A 17,030-nucleotide genomic window follows, 5' to 3' on the forward strand; every position below is an offset into this window, starting at 1 on the left:
TGCTGATTTGTGGTAGTTTCACGCTTGGTAGATTATTGATTTTATTTTTGCACATTTTTGGTTTATGGAGTTCTTTACTCTTCTTTGAAAAATTTATTTTGTGGAAAAAGTTTTTTTAAATTAGTTCTTGTTCGTTTTATATTGACATAGTCTTTTCAGGGAAAACGAAAATAATACTTTAAATCTATTTATTTTTTTAAGACTTTATTGCTTGGCCTGCTATTTGAATGTTGGAAAAAAAATTTCAGCAATTTTTAACAACATACACCCTTTTAAAAATCTGGACATAAAAAGTAGTGTTTAATTTTGTTTCATACCTCCTCTAGTTGACATGAAATGGAAAACTTGATACCAATCGCAAAAAATATGTTTAATTTCTTTAATGGCTTGGATACGCTTACGCTATTTTGATTTGGTAAAATTTTAAGAGCAGAAGTAGCCCCGAAAGTTTACCCTCAGTCGTTCTTGGGATACTGCTAAGATGCCTTATTGGGACTTAGCACTAACACAGTGCATTTTGGTTTAATCTTAAGGCAACATTTAGTTTTTAAACATAATGCCCAAATGGGAGGTTGGGCGTGGGAGGGGGATTAGTTGCCTTCCAATCACTTTCGACAATTAATATGGGCATCAGCTCTTTCTATTTTCAATCGAATGAGCGCTTTTCGAAGTTCCTACGACAACTACTTCGATACGAAGTGCCCTGGTCTGAAAAAAAGAAAAAAAAAGAAGAAAATAATACATTGCACCCACATCGATCTTTACTTTAAAAACGTCAAGCCTTCCAATCACTTTCGACTATTAAAAAGGGCACTAGGCCTTTTGATTTCCATTCGAATGAGCCCTTTTTGAGTTTTTACGACAACGCTTTCCATAAACACCTTATATGCCCCCGGGTATAATTTACAACCCTTAACCTAAGGGCTGTGAGGGGGGTTGTCATCCTTAAAGACCTAAATTCCAGAACTTTCAACTACATTAAATAATACATTTCTTGGCCACTTAAAAATGGTAGCAGAACTTTAATTTTTATTTCATCCGTCAGTCCCCCGAAAGTAAGGCCGCCTACGCTGGGTTTGGTACGACCGTATCCTCCAAATGTTATTAAAAATACATCGCGTCCCCTACGATTTCAAGCCCGTGACTGCTGGATGGAAACGACACCAAATTCGTCCAGGAATGAGATTGTCCGATATTCTACATCAAGTAAGGCAGGAACAGAAGAACCCCCCCCCCTACTTCAGGATCTCGGCAGCTATACTGTTGTCACTGGGCGCGCATCTGGTAATGGGAGACCGCATCGACATGACTTCAAAACTGGCGGACTGAAATGAGTATGTCCGACTTCTCATTACAGTTTCAGAACAAAGAGACCCTTTCTCCCCTGAACCTGCTTCAATTCTAAAACTTTGTCCTTAGGGAGTGCCAAAAAACCGCAATAGGTTTTTCAAGTGTGGAAGATTCCCAAGGATATTTTCTGTACTCAAACGCATAAGTAAACATTGACAAGTATTAAAATTTGCTCCATTTGATGACTGGTGTAATAAAGTAAAAATGACTAATATATCTTCTTTTTCAATTGTCTCTAAACTTTCGTTTATAAAATTTCTTCAAATAAACAGAATTTTTCAAAATTTCGAATTTTCAGTCTAATTGAAACGGAACAAATTTGCTTGAGTAGCTAGCCCCTTATTACTGTTTCGAGATAAATGACCGAAACTGTAAACAAGCAAGGGGGCCTATTATCTGGATGTTTTGTCTCAGTTAGGTGTAACCTGCGCGCATGATATCTTCATGTTTTATTATATAACTTTATATAATAAATTAAAATGAAGATATATTGCTTGTTACAACTATTTTTTTTAGCTGCAACTGCCGAAGAAAGCGAGCCTCCTAATATCATTGTTATTTTATCGGATGACCAGGGATATGGAGACGTAGGGGCATATTGGAAACCAAACGAGAGCGATACTCCTAATATTGATGCACTTGCCAGAAGAGGCCTCAGGTGAGACATATACTAAAAAGTTTAAACTGGACCTTTCTGTGTGTCACAGTGTCCACTGGATAACCTCTTCCAGTCTTTCAAAACTATCTAGTCCATTTCCCGGACTGCCAGTTTTCTCTATTTTTTTTTTTTTTTTTTTTTTTTTTTTTTTTTTTTTTTTTTCTGAAGAGCTTAGGATCCCTTCTTATGACCTCTTTTAACCCCATTCGAAGGTAACATACTTTTCTTTTGGCCCTAAATAGATGACCAAAAAGCATAATCTTTTACAATTAGTCATTCTTGTGTCTTTTGATATAGCCCCCCCTCCCTCCCCCCAAAAAATATATACGGTATTTCAAAATTAACTTGCATCCCTCCCCCATAAACAAAACTCGCTGAAAGTTTTAACTTGACATGTTTAAATTACCCAAGCTGTTCCCTTGATATTGCAGACACGTAATTTTCATAAATTAATTAAACAAGACTTTCCACAAAATAAGTTTTTGAAAGAAAAGTAAAGAACACCATTAAACCAAAAATGAGCAAAAATAAAATCAAATAATCTACCAAGCGTGAAACTACCACAAATCAGCATTGGCACTACTGAAATCATTTGCACTTTACTGAAAAAATATAAATGTTTTTACTTTTATAGCTTTAATAAATCAAATAATATTAACATTTTGATTCCTAAATGTAAGTATATGCATATTAAACGGACAATGCACGTTCATTTGTATTTTTTTCAGTAAAGTGCAAATTATGGTCTGGCCTTGGGAAGGCATAGGGGTTTTGAGCCCAACTCATGTTAATTTCTGCTTGTCTTGAGTTGACTCGGTTATTTATTATTATTTCTGTTGGTTTTGAGTTTCATTTATTTATCGATGCTGATTTGTGGTAGTTTCACGCTTGGTAGATTATTTAATTTTATTTTTGCTCATTTTTGGTTTATGGAGTTCTTTATTTTTCTTTGAAAAACTTATTTTGTGGAATAAGTTTTTTTTAAAATAGTTCTTTTTCGTTTTATATTGACATAGTCTTTTCAGGGAAAAAGAAAATAATACTTTAAATCTATTAATTTTTTTAAGACTTTATAGCTTGGCCTGCTATTTGAATGATGTAAAAAAAAATAAAGCAATTTTTACCAACATACACCCTTTTAAAAATTTGGACACAAATAGAAGTGTTTAATTTAGTTTCATACCTCCTCTAGTTGACCTGAAATGGAAAACTTGATACCATTCGCAAAAAATCTGTTTACTTTCTTTAATGACTTGGATACACTTACGCTATTTTGATTTGGTTAAATTTTAAGAGCAGAAGTAGCCCCGAAAGTTTACCCTCAGTCGTTCTTGGGATACTGCTAAGATGCCTTATTGGGAATTAGCACTAACACAGTGCATTTTGGTTTAATCTTAAGGCAACATTTAGTTTTTAAACATAATGCGCAAATGGGAGGTTGGGCGTGGGAGGGGGATTATTTGCCCTCCAATCCCTTTCGACTATTAAAATGAGCATCAGCTCTTTCTATTTTCAATCGAATGAGCGCTTTTCGAAGTCCCTACGACAACTCCCTCGATACGAAGTGCCCTGGTCTAAAAAAAAAAAAAAAAAAATAATACATTGCACCCACATCGATCTTTACTTTAAAAACGTCAATCCTTCCAATCACTTTCGAGTATTAAAAAGGGCACTATGCCTTTCGATTTCCATTCGAATGAGCCCTTTTTGAGTTTCTACGACAACGCTTTCTATAAACACCTTATATGCCCCCGGGCATAAATTACAACCCTTAACCTAAGGGCTGTGAGGGGGGTTGTCATCCTTAAAGACCTAAATTCCAGAACTTTCAACTACATTAAACAAAATGACTATCTCATAATTTTGACTGGGTGCGTTTGTGGAAATGGTGGGCGTGAGAGGGGCCTTTGCCCTGGGGGCTGTTGGGCCCCCAAAAACATAATTTCTCTCTGGAAATCAACTACGCTGAACAAAATGGCTATCTCGAAATTTTTATTGGATGTGATTTGGGAAATAGTGGGTTTGGACAACTTCTTCGACACGAACTGCCCTGGTCTAAAGGAAAAAAAATAATACATTAGTAGAGAGGGGGGTGCTACTCCAACGCGAACCGCGTGGTTTATGGTTTTCTCACTGAGAATGAAAAAAACTGAATTTTTGTCACATGAAAAAACATGATTTTTCTCACTTTGATGGATGTTTCTTGGACGGTTATGAGTGTTGGTCAATTTATTTGATGTTTTTCATGGATGTCAACATCAATTTATGTCTGTTTTATGGTTTTTGTCAGTGAGAATGAAAAAAACAGTGACGAGTACAGCAATTCATGAATGTTTCATAGTTTTAATCAGTAAGAATGAAAAAACAGGATTTTTCTCACTTTGATGGATGTTTCAAAAACAAGATCACGTGTTTCCTTCTCAGCCAATCAGAGGGCTTGTTACATCTGCTTCTCAGCCAATCAGAGGGCTTGTTACATCTGCTTCTCAGCCAATCAGAGGGCTGGTTACATATTAGTGGCGGGGGTTTGCAGAGAATATAAGGAAAGGATTTTTACTATAGTTTTATTAGTCTGTGAATAGAATTCAAAGGAGCGAGAACAGTTTGACTTTACTCATTTGGATATATATATTTGTGTCTTGATGAGTGGAATGTTTACCCTATTAGAAGTTGATAGTGGAGTTGATGGCAATAATACAAGAGCACCAAACATTGCAGTGGAAATCACGAGAGGATCACGGCTTTGTCTGGAATGGGATGAAGTATATGCAAGATATATAATATCCTTGAGCAAATTTAAAATGAAGGATCAATTATGTTTCACTGCAAAAGTTGATATAGCGCATGTGAATAGACTTCAATGTGCTTTAAGTGCATTAGTGAAACATATCGAAGACAATAAACTGTATCGCTAATTGTATATGCTTGGTTTTATTGTTGTTGTAATTATTCAATAAAATTCTTTTGAAATTAAAAATATTCCCTTTCTTTTCGGCTCAGGTTAGACTAGGGGCCAGGGAATCAGGTTCATTCTAGACTCAGCAGTCAGAGTGAAAGGATTGAAAAATGAATATATTTGAGAAAGAGAGAATTAGATCAAATCTAGTGTTTATGGAAAAACATTCGATTTTGGATGACGATTTTCTCGAGTTATCTCTTCAACGCAGGATATTCTCTCGGGGAACACTTGACAATATAATGAAAACTGATTCTCCCCCATTGGACTATTGTATGAAACTTTTAAAATGTGACTCAAATGCTTATAGTCAATTTATTGATATATTAATTGGAACAAAGCAGAATCATATATTGGATATACTTTTGAAAACATTGCCAATGGATTCAATGTAGATAGCTCCACCATTCGAAAGAGGTGACGTCACAGTTACTCCTCTCCCCATTCCTCCACCTTGAATTTATCCGTCGACAGGGACGATCAGTTTCGTTTTAGCTCTGAGAGAGTTGACATTGGAAACCAAAAAAAATGTTCTATACATGTCCGCTGTGCATGTACACTCTTGGCAGTTGGATTCAATGTGAGAATTGTAAAATTATTGATGACTATAGTGAAAAGTGCAAATACTGTACTCAATGCAATTTCCATTGATGAGATGCGATAACTATGTCGAGAGGTGATTCAAGTTTTTAGTAAGAAAGTGACTTGCACCCTATGGAACCCATCTGTACCCGTAGTCCTTATGAAAAATGTGAACAGTGGGAGCATGAAAATCCTGAACTGACTTAAAAGAATACTTAAAGTGATTTTAGTTTATTTCTAAAAGATTGGTATCGTCGTGGATTTAAATTATTCTGGGAAGAGGAATCTGGTCTACGATTCAACTGTTGGGGTAACAAGACAATTTGGTTTCTACGTCATCGTTGTGACGACACTGCCTACTATGACTATAAACCAAGGGATTTTTATTTGGCAGTTACCGAATGTGATTCACCATTTGAAAACGCTGTATGTGATATTGCTTGAAATAGACAGATTGAAACTCGTGGATTTCATAATATGAATGCAAATAGTATCATTGACTATACAAAGAGATATGACAAGAGTGAAGTTACATTGTACTGTAGAAAATGTTACCCTGACTTTGCAGTCAATCAGGATCAATATACAGTGAATCCAAATGATTTACCGGCATTAGTGGTTCACGACAGTCGCTTTTGTACCGAAGAAGAAATCTATAGTGAAGATTTAAAGACATTGTTGTATATATATGCATTTTATTAATAAACAAATTCACAAACATTTTTTAAGCACTTTACTCTTAGGGCACTAAAATCAATACTGTATAAGTCTGAGAGGATATTTTCCACTACGTGGATTGTCACTATAAATGTGGAGACACTGCTTTTAAGTAGAGCCGAGACATCAGAAAACAACAAATAGTAGTGCCTGGAAGCCGCAGATTTGAGTTATCAGATACTGAACCCTTTTCTGGTTCCGAGCTATAGTCGTCTCCTCTATTTGTATGGATGTTCTGATGTGAGGTTCGTAGACAGTATATGTCAGGCCATGACGGTCGAAAAATTCCATTGTCTTCTTCACGGTTGAAAAGATGTACAGCTAATGACCCGCCTATAAAGTCGATGGACTTCTATTAACAAAAATCAAGGTATTGTTGACACTTTGAATTTTTCCAAGAAAGTCCGAGGGTAGACAATAGGATTTGTACTGGGACATGTAGGGGTCCATATTAAATACATTGATTATTTGACTGGTGTGCATGGTGCCAAGTCTAGTAGAACATTGCCTTTGGGAGTGATTTCCCGATAGTTTTCATGTTTATTTAGTGAGATTAGGGCAATACTCTCAGCCAATGCATCGGCAAATGTACGCTCTACAAGCACAGTCCCCGTACGTACTATACTCATATCCTGTGTACCAGACAAATCCAGTACAATGATACCATGTGTTTTAGCAAACATATCTTCGGTTATACCATTTTCAAATAGTTGAGAGTCATGATCTAGGGTTTGCATGGTCATCTCGTACAATGTTCTATAGGATTTATCAAAAGATAGATTGTAGAGTGGGATACCGTTTACTTTGCAAACAAGAGATGAAAGTCCAAACATTTTGAATTTATGTGGGCATCCAGTAGACGATCCTATTGCACTGGCACTTTTTACAAATGCCAAAGCGAGTTTTGAAGGAATTTCGCCATTGATAAAGGATGAATCGGTGAAGGTGCGTGAGCCCATGGCAATATGACGTTGATTGGTGATTGTATGAGGAAAAAGTAGTTTAATGTTATTTCCATTGGCTCTTAGTTTTTCCCCTGCCAAAGCAACAGAACTCATGACCTGTTGTTTGCGTACATGAAGTATTGCCGAGGTGAGAGAGACTTATATCAGGATTGGCAGCAAGTTCTTTTCTCAATATGAAATTGGGTGGTGCAAGCGTTAGTTTTATATCCACTTTAATATTGGGTGAGAACCATTGGGGTATATCCAATATTTCATGATACATTTTTCTAACTAGATGTAATTCACTAGTTGTAGAATTTTTAATTGCATCTGTATTAACAGTATTAGTAATATATTCATAACAAATGCAGATGCATTTCAAGTCCTTGTATGACTTGGGTGTTATCAGTATGAATTGCATATAGCTAGTATAATTTGAGAGATTGTTGCTTGTGCTCACCAGTGTGCCATTGATGTAGACACTGATTAGACGAAACAAACTATGTAGTATAAAATTCTCATAGGATATTCCATCGGCCAAATTCGGCATTGTATTATCGGATTTCCAGACTTTAATTTGTAAATCTATAAATGTTGAAGACATGTCCATAAAGAAGTTTTCATTGGAATAAATTTGAAAGTGGATATTATCAGAGAGGGGTTATTGTGGATAACATTGTTCATAGTATCCATGCTTAACACTCACATCAACATTTTGAGCATTGAATAGATTAAATGAGGCGGTGATTGAAGGTTGAGAATCCTTATGCGGTAGGTAGGATATTTTAAGAAAAGAAATCTAGTTTCGATCTAACAATTTTCTTCCTGGGGCTTCTTCTTCTGTTTACAGTACGTGTTCGCTTTTTCCTTCTTTTTTTTGACAAGAGGGATGGTGTGTTTCGTTTCCGACCTGATTAGATACTGATGAGTGGTCCATTGCTTTTTGACCTTTATAAGACTTTGCCATTTTGTTTTAATCTCTCCCCAAGGGTTCGCGCATTGGATCTAATATTTTCCGCCGCACTTTTTTTTAATTCCTCGCCAAAACGCAACTCTTAGAGTTTAGAGGATGCAAAATATGTCGCAGCCGGTACAAGATATTTTCTAGCCAGTGGTAGTGAAGAGCGAAAAAGCTTAGCAAACCAACTGCCAAGACCATAGCCAGACATTGTAGTACGCCCCTTGTAATAGTCCATTCCATTGCCCGTTTGTCTTGGGCTAAGAGTATTAACATAACAGTCAATATCAGGACAAATGAATACCACTATTCTATTAGACATCTTGTTGAACGATAGGACGAAAATGGCATGTAATCACAGCCAAACCTTTTGAAATTGCTAAGGGATCACCTAATTCAGTTCATAGTGTTAACTGACAGAGTTCCAAATATGAAGTGTTTACGGGAATATACTGAAGATGCTTTATATTGTAGTGGTGAACATGTTCTTGGTTGGTTTTTCGTTCAAGAACTCGTAGGAGGGGAACATTTGAATTACCAACCCGAGATGTTTCCACAAATGTAGCGTAGAGAAATATACAAGTGTCCGTGGAGAAGGCAGGTGGGTAGTCAGCAAAAATGAAATTAGTGTTTCCGGCATTTTTACCATTGATTATATTCAGCTTAAAGCCAAGAACATCCTTTAGGTTATCATTGAGAATAACCTTTTCACTGGCAATAGGTGAACTAATGTAGATCTTGCCCTCCTCCTTTGAATAGTTGAAATGAAAAGCTCCTTTTTTACGAGCGGAAATTCTTTTATTAATAGAACAACATAAATCATTCATACAGGTGAGCTCCTCGTAGGGTAATTCAATATATGGATAATCTATCCAATTGATTTTATGTTTTTGTTCTTGATTACCTGAGGGTGATGGTGGCTAAACAAAGGGTGTAACTTTTATCTCATAGTCACAATTCCTCCTCATGTTACCGTACGTATTTTTGAGAATAGAGGAGACAAGATCCACTTCATACTTTCAATTGTCGTGAAATTTGATGGCGGGAGAGAGTTTTGCCCAAAAAGCATTTGTTCTATTCAAGTCATTGTAAAGACGATCAGAAACATTGGACATGAAAGTCACAAGGAAATAATTGGGCATTGTTAATATCTTCAGCACTGAGACAAGAATCAAAATCTGAGTTGTATCCTAGCCAGTGAACAAGCAAGAGTCTCTTGCCCCTTTGAGTACGACTCCTTAATATCTTTTTATTTTGATAAATTTCACTAGTGCTTCTAACATTTTGCAGCTAATATTCATAAAAACCGATGAGAGTTTCATCATCCTTGGTGTCTCGCAGCCGATATGTTGTAGGTGCGGTGTCCAGGATTTTGGATACTTTTAAAAGTTCAGTGCTCCATAAATAATTCTCCTTTTCAAAAATATTGGTGGTTCTACTAATTCGAACATTATCACCGACATTTAATTTCGTCTTCTTCACATTTTTTTTTTCTTTTTCATCATTGGGATATTGCTTTAGAAAAGCATCAAATGTATTTTCACTGCAATGAACTTCCCGAGTGTTTGGGTTGGACAAAGATCGATGAGGTCAATGGTTGTATATCCTTATGATTTTATATAAATCATGAATAAAAGCCGGTGTATTTTTCAGTGTAAAATATCTTGAAATTAATAGACGAATCGTTCTTATTAATCGTTCAGCCAAAGCAGCCGTTTTCAGGCTCTGTCTAATGATATAGCGTTGTATTATATTTCAATAGAACCTTTTGCACATGGGGATTAACAAATTCACTACCACGATCCGATTGAATTTTTCTATACGAATCCTGTTCAAGAATACTTTCAATGGCGGGAGCAACTTCAACACCTTTCTTTGATCGTAATGGAATGGCATAGGCATAGCGACTAAAGACACTGATTGCCACCAGAATATATTTGTAGGGTGCATTGTGACGCTGTTGAACTGCGTCTAAACTTAAAAGATCCGTTTGCATTATATGCAGAGGGAAAAAGGCTTTAGTTTGTCGATATTGTTCGCCGCGAAGCCTGTGATTCCGATGCAGTGTGTAACTCAGTTCATCCCCTAGATACTTTTTTGCTTTTTTCAATGTGGTGCCGTAAACAAATTTAGAAAGGGTTTTGGGAGAATTTAAACTTCCCGCTTCAGCAATATTTTCATAAACACCTTTCAAAACGTCATCCATTTTGAACGTAAACACATAATGTAATGTGCACTCCCCTTTTGCACACTGGAGGGTGAATCAATTCGTCTTCGCTTTTGACTAGCAGCCACAGGTGATGTAAAATCATTGCTGCTGCTGCTGCTAGTATTTTCCAATATTGAATCTTCTTATTCTTTTTTAAATGGTGTTGGTGTTGGCACTGGTGCTGTTGGAGGACTATATTCTTTTACTTTCATTAGAATTTGCTTATTGCCAATAAGACTTTTGGGAAAGTTTGATGCACTTAGAAAAGTGCATAGATTATTGTCAAATGATAAAAGTCGTTTACGATTCGTCACCATATCACAAATTAAATCAACTAGATTATAACTTTTTCCCTGAATTATAATTCGTTTCCCTGTGCGCTCGACTTGAACTTGATCAGCAGTTTCCAACATGAGATATGATAATACTCTTTTACTCTGTTCTCGATAGGTCAGTGGCAATAGGTTTCCAATTTTCAATACAATTGAATTCAATTCTTTCTCCTTTGATGCTGCTGCAGAATCTTGAGGAGATGTTTCCTGTTTAGAGGGATCTGTGACGGCGACAGCGACGGTGGGTCTCTCACGATAAGGTTTATTCTTGTTCACACGTCGCAATGCGGCTTGAAGTAAAAGCAGTTTTTTGTAATCAGCAATATTCCCATCATTGATGAATTTGCTTAGATTGTGTTCAAAATGTTTAACGGGCGAGAGGACAAGTTCAAATGGTGTCAATTTATAGGGTTTTGTCATTCTCTAGGGAAAATAGTTTACAAGTCCTGCAATTATTGGCTATAAAAGTGTAAAAAAGCTACCGCCCGCTTGAAGGAGACGTTTTCTTTTAAAAAAATTTACCTTGTTTTTACAAGGTCAGGCGCGTACAATGGAAAGATGCTACGTTTTATGTTGTCTAACACCGTATGGCTGTTGAACATTGCCCGCAGTAAAATTTAAACAAAGTTCAGATATTAGATTAATGAAATCATTGTCAATACCATGTTTAAGTATGGCCTTCCTAAGCAAGGGTTTTGAAGTGCTTACGACGGAAAAAAAATACCGTTGTTTGCGTAGTTTCTTCAGTGTCATAATGGCAACTAATAGCCTTTTCTACTTTTCACTGGAAGATATACTGTAATTTCTTTGTTGAAAATGTCGGTGACTACACGTAGATCCTCGGGCTTGCTATGATTAAGATCCAGCAAAATGTAACCGTACGGTTTATTAGTCGCCTGAGCGTACACTGACAGCAGAAATTTAGGGGCGCCGGGGTATATCTGTTTATTGAGAGTTATGAGTGATCTAGAATCATTAACAACTCGATAGATAATATAGATAGTGCAATTCAAAGCAAGGTTTCGCATACATTTGCTCTGATGAAAGAGATTGTGTAGAGCTAGGGTTATGGAAATGTGTTCATGGTCAGAGCGAACAGTGAACAGTTGTAGCATTTCCTGTGAGAACTGTTCAATGGATTCAGCCAAATCATCAATAATCAGCCACGAGTTCGATTCAATACTATTGAAAACATCAAGTCCCCGTATGAATTGTATTGGTATGGTTGTGGCAATAGCTTTTATTTGATCGTAGGACTCCTGCCAAATACTATAGCAATAGTAGATTTTTTTCGGTTTTTCCAAATACATTTTCTGACAATTTTCAATTATTTTAGTTAAAAGTGTTGTTTTCCCCGACATTGAGGGACCACACAGAAACGACGTGAATAGCTTTTAAAATTGATACATGCTATTGTTGTTGACAGCAATCGGACTATAATTAACTGTACATCATGATAGTCCAATGTCTAAGTATTACTAGCAGTAGTAGTAGTAATTTTCCCATTGATTTATCTAGTACTTTAACAAGAACAACAACAAAAAAACAATATTTCAAGGCAGCATTTATTTCTGCAACATGAAAACTCTATTTGTTCAACATGAACAACGATTAGATTAACACTTTATGTTCAACAAGAACCTGACAACAATATTTCATGGCAGCATTTATTTCGGCAACATGAAAACTCTATTTGTTCAACATGAACATGAACAATGATAAAAATGACACTTTATGTACAACATAAATAAAAACACTTTTGGTCCATCAACAGCAAGAACAACACTTATTGTCTTTAAACACTTTTTGTCCAACAAGAACTCTTTATGTACATGAGTACACACAGTAGCACACTTCTGTACAACAACAACAACAAAACTTTTTTGTACAACAAAAAAACACTTGAAAACAACATTTGAAAAAACACGTGAAAATTCTGGATAGAACAGTTGAAAATTATGAATTTAAATGCCCCCCCCCCATCCCGGGATCTGCGGGCGGGACCCCCCCCCCCCCCGGGGCCGGCCGCGGGAAGGGCCCCCCCACCCCCGGGAGCCGCGGGGGCGAAAACTGTACAATAGTTGTCGTCACTGCTGCTGCTGTAGGTTAGTGGTTGGGTCAGTGGTTAAGGTGAGATTAGTTAATTTATGAAAGGGTTGGGTGGTTAGTTAATTTATGAACGGGTGGTTAGTTAGTTGGTTTGTCGGTTAGGTTAATTTATCCAGACCAAGTTGATTGCGATAGTCTATGCATTCAACTCGGTCTGAAATACGGTAGTGGCCACGAGGCAGGACACTCACACCATTCTCGAGCACATAGACTTTGTCAGATATACATGACATTGCATTTTTTTCCACTCTCACAGTATAATTTCTATACTGTAGAGAGCGAATTGCAAGAACTTGTGCTCTCGGCACTAGGCTACTTTCTACACAGTGTGTATACGCACTCATGTTCAAATTTTTCATTACAAACTGTGTTGGCACCCTTTATACGCCTTCTGTTCATCCCCTTACGATGTTGCAACTCAATAAACTTTAGTGTCAGAGAAAATCCCTCTGAATATAAAATCGTTCTCTTTCTCTGATTTTAACATTAATAGTTGGTTAGGGGTTTGACGTTTCACCAACGGGGTAGAGGGATGGATTCCAGTTGGTGAAATCCATCCGCGAGCTGATGTGTTCCCCCTTTTCTAAATCACCCAATAAATCTTCGGTCCCATTTACCTTTAACAGCAGAGAATCTGTATCCCCATAGCAAACTTGAACCTCCCCCTCCCGTGGCCATTGCACCTTGCACACATTGTAAAAAACGACAACATGAGCTTTTTGGAAATTTCTAGTACTGAACTACCTCCTGCTATATTCTTGTTCAGTACCAAATTTCACTTTCGCTTGTGTAGAAGAACCATGCCAGCCTCTATGCTCGTGAACGATGTAAAATTGGTATCAGCAATAGTTCTTGCACACTCTAGAGGGTCAGTCACAACGTCGCAGCGAGATCTGTTACGTACGCTTTCACACATTTTGCCAAACGCTGAATTTAGAATGAGTTTGTACATGTCCTTCTCTACCTTGGAGTTTGCCCTAGAGCGTTTATCGACAAAAAATTCGATAAACGTTATTAAATAAGGTTTCTGATTGAACTGCAGGACCCTATGTATTTTGGTGATTTTGAAACCATTGTTCACCATCCAGCTAAATAGCACTTGGTGAACAACGATATTTTTCTGGGGATCCAAATCAGCAATCCGTTTTTGCTTAGAGGGGTTCCAATTCATCCCCATATCTTCAACCAATGATTGATTGTAGGGGCTCAATGAGTCCCTGCTCAGGGGTCGATTGATACAGGGGAAAACAAAATCTTTGACGGAATCGTGAAGCGCCAGTGGAACGTGCCCGTCAATTTAGAAGAACCATCCTTGTGGCCCATTGTCCTCGACGGTGTTAATGTCGGGGAACTCAAAAGGATTCTCAAGCCATTGATAGTTCCCACACGGCAAAGAGTAGTGAGACATTGCCGAGGGGTACAATGAGTTCATGTCCAAGAACACTGCATTTGACTTTGCACCGGTGCTGTTTTGTCCGCTCCGATCAGTTGACAAGACGCGTTCCCCATGAAAAACATACCCACCCCTCATTGAACACTCTAAAAAAAGGTGCCGGTCTACAACGGTGATTAGGCCTATGTCTTCCCTACTAATTTCTAAAATCAAATTCATCATCAAATGTGATTTGGAAAATTAATAGGCTCTTTCTAACCAGAGCTATGAGTAGATTTGGTCTCTGTTCTTGCAGACTATATCCAACAGAGTTAAAACGTCACTGACCAAGTACAGTCTACAATAATCCCACCCATTTTTACAATCCCCCTTAGACCACACCTTCTTGGCAAACTCATATTCCTCGGCTGTGCATTAACTACTGGTAAGTGAATTGTAAAAAGCTTCAATTGGAGATAGTTTCACCTGGTTTAAGTGTGCGCCAGAACAGGAATAATCGTATGCGGATACACCTTTGCAAGTCAACAGGTCATACTTTTTACTGTCTGGAAAGTGCTGTTTAAGCAAGGGAAAGCTATCAAAATTGTCGCTTTTCTGCACTTGAATCAATGCCTTGGGAAAAAAAAACTAAAGGAATCTAAAAACCTGATTTTATTCCAACACGTATGCCCATTATTTACTGCCTGCCATTTCAGCTTGAGAAGCAACAGCTTCTCGGCCGATTTGGGAATAATGTAATAGGTAAATGAATTATTTACCCATGGACTGTCTACTCCCCCTCCATCCCTATGCATACGTGCCAGTGCCGGTAAAATAAATTTTAAATCTTAATTTGAGTTGTGAATAAAAACAGGGATGAAAAACTGCTGGCTAACATTTAAGTTACACGATTGATGCGCAACCCCTCTAAAATTACTGCCCCCAGAGGATATTTCCTGCAACAAGTGATTATGATCCCTGACTTTACCCCTCCCCCTCTTTTCCCTTTAGTCCCCTTATCCCCCTCTACAAACTCCCCCTTACAAACCCAACATATTTTTTGATTTTTAATCGCGAGGCGATCCTCTGCAGACAACACCATAGGATAATGTGTATTTTTCAAACGAGAAATAGCGCCATTAGCTGTGCCAATTAGTTTAGTCAGTGCCTTGACCATGCACTCCTCCTCATCCAATGTTTCTACTATTTCTAACAACCGCATGGTGTTAGAATTGTGTCTTTGCGCATGAGCATAGGACACTGCAATAGCTTGATGTTCTTTGACTCGGTTTGGAAATTGGGGATCGTTCACCTCCACCAGCTTAGCTTCACAGTCTAAAGATATTTTGTTGCACTGGAGGAGGGTGTTTTGGAAATTTTTAAAACGTAAAATGACCCTATCCCCTGAAACTGTTTCCACTGTCTGGTAGTCATGCCGTCTACAATACTTCATATGCTTTCATAGTTTTATATCACTACGGAATTGTGACAGGCACATTGGACAGTAGTAACGTTCCCCCCTCTGTTTACCACCCCCCAGTACTCTCCTGATATCAGTGATAGGGTTAATTTGGCAAATTGAATTGGCAAGCTCACTAGATGGTGGCGTATACAACAACCAAACTCAGTGTTTGACTAATTCAATTGACGGGCCCCTTACAGGGAAAACCACCCCCTTCTTTTTTAAACAAACCCCATCTTCAAATTCAGTTTCACACTGAACCACAGTAACGCCGATATTTAAATGGGCATTGGCCCTTTCAAAAATATCAATGAATCTTAGCGTTACTGGGTATTTTCCTTCTGAACAAGAAACATCTACAATGGGGAAAATTTGACCCTTTCGTCCCATGTACAGCCCAATTGTTTAAATTCGTCTTGGTAGCGTCATCTGCTAGAGGCTGAAATGCTGATATGAGGAAAGCATACTTGAAACATTTTTGACCTGTTTCAAAACAGATCCGCTGGACACCTTGACAACCTACTAAATCTGGATTATGATTTAAAACTATTGACCTATCAGACCCAGCCCCCCTCTTAAATTAAAAGCTTTCTTAAATTTACAAATATTAACACTTTAAATTTTCAAAAAAAAGAACTACAGAGCCGCTTAGAGTTTAGTTTAATTTATAGATATTCTCAATAAATTTAACTACCCACACGCAAAGAAATACATCAAAATTTTCAAAATTCGGATAAATCACGCGCATCTCGGAGTGTATATAATGGTGGTTAACTTTGCTTTTCCCCTCATTTAAATAGAACACCTTTAAAACAATTGAAACCTTAATTGGATCCCTCCCCCATAATTGAATTTGGTTCTCCAGCAGTGCACGAATTTTATCTACATAGTCATGCACAATACTCTACGGGACCAATCACAAAATTTCCCCCCATAAGTGAATTAAACGGGTCTCCGAAAGTCGCAGTATAGACAACTATTGCATTTAATATCGAATTTGACAGCTGAAAATCTGGAAATGTTGTAAATTGGACATTACCCCCCTCTTCCTCTAGTATATCATCAACACTCCCTCCACATCGCTCAATATTTCGGGTTTGCGAATGCTCCACTTCAGTTGTTTGAAGTGGAAGTAGGGTATCGGAGGCTGGAGGAGGAGGAGGTTTCCCACTTAATTCATTTGTAAAATCGTCCAACAGCTGTAAGGTGTTTGTACTCAAGTCCCCCTACTCAACTGCGCTATAATCAACATTTAAAAAATTATTTAAAAACCCCTCAATATTAAACGGTATTTTACAGTCAAGTAAAATGTTATCTTCCCATGTTAAATTGTTGCAGTGCTCCTCTCGTTCTCCAACTGATGAGGATGATGATGATGATG

At 37.5% G+C, this 17,030-nt stretch overlaps 1 protein-coding gene across 1 annotated transcript in view; it reads left to right on the top strand.

The window, feature by feature from the left end:
* The first annotated feature begins 1,785 nt into the window (after positions 1-1,785).
* Positions 1,786-17,030, top strand: part of LOC148942175 (arylsulfatase G-like) — a 183,153-nt gene continuing 167,908 nt past the window's right edge. The window contains exon 1 of the mRNA XM_089102945.1: positions 1,786-2,008. Within this exon, the coding sequence (XP_088959071.1) occupies positions 1,830-2,008 (179 nt within the window). The 5' untranslated portion in view covers positions 1,786-1,829. The remainder of the gene's footprint in view (positions 2,009-17,030) is intronic.

This window comes from Artemia sp. Qi Xiang Cuo, chromosome 17, assembly GCF_049724085.1.
Source record: "Artemia sp. Qi Xiang Cuo chromosome 17, ASM4972408v1, whole genome shotgun sequence".
Lineage (NCBI taxonomy): Eukaryota > Metazoa > Arthropoda > Branchiopoda > Anostraca > Artemiidae > Artemia > Artemia sp. Qi Xiang Cuo.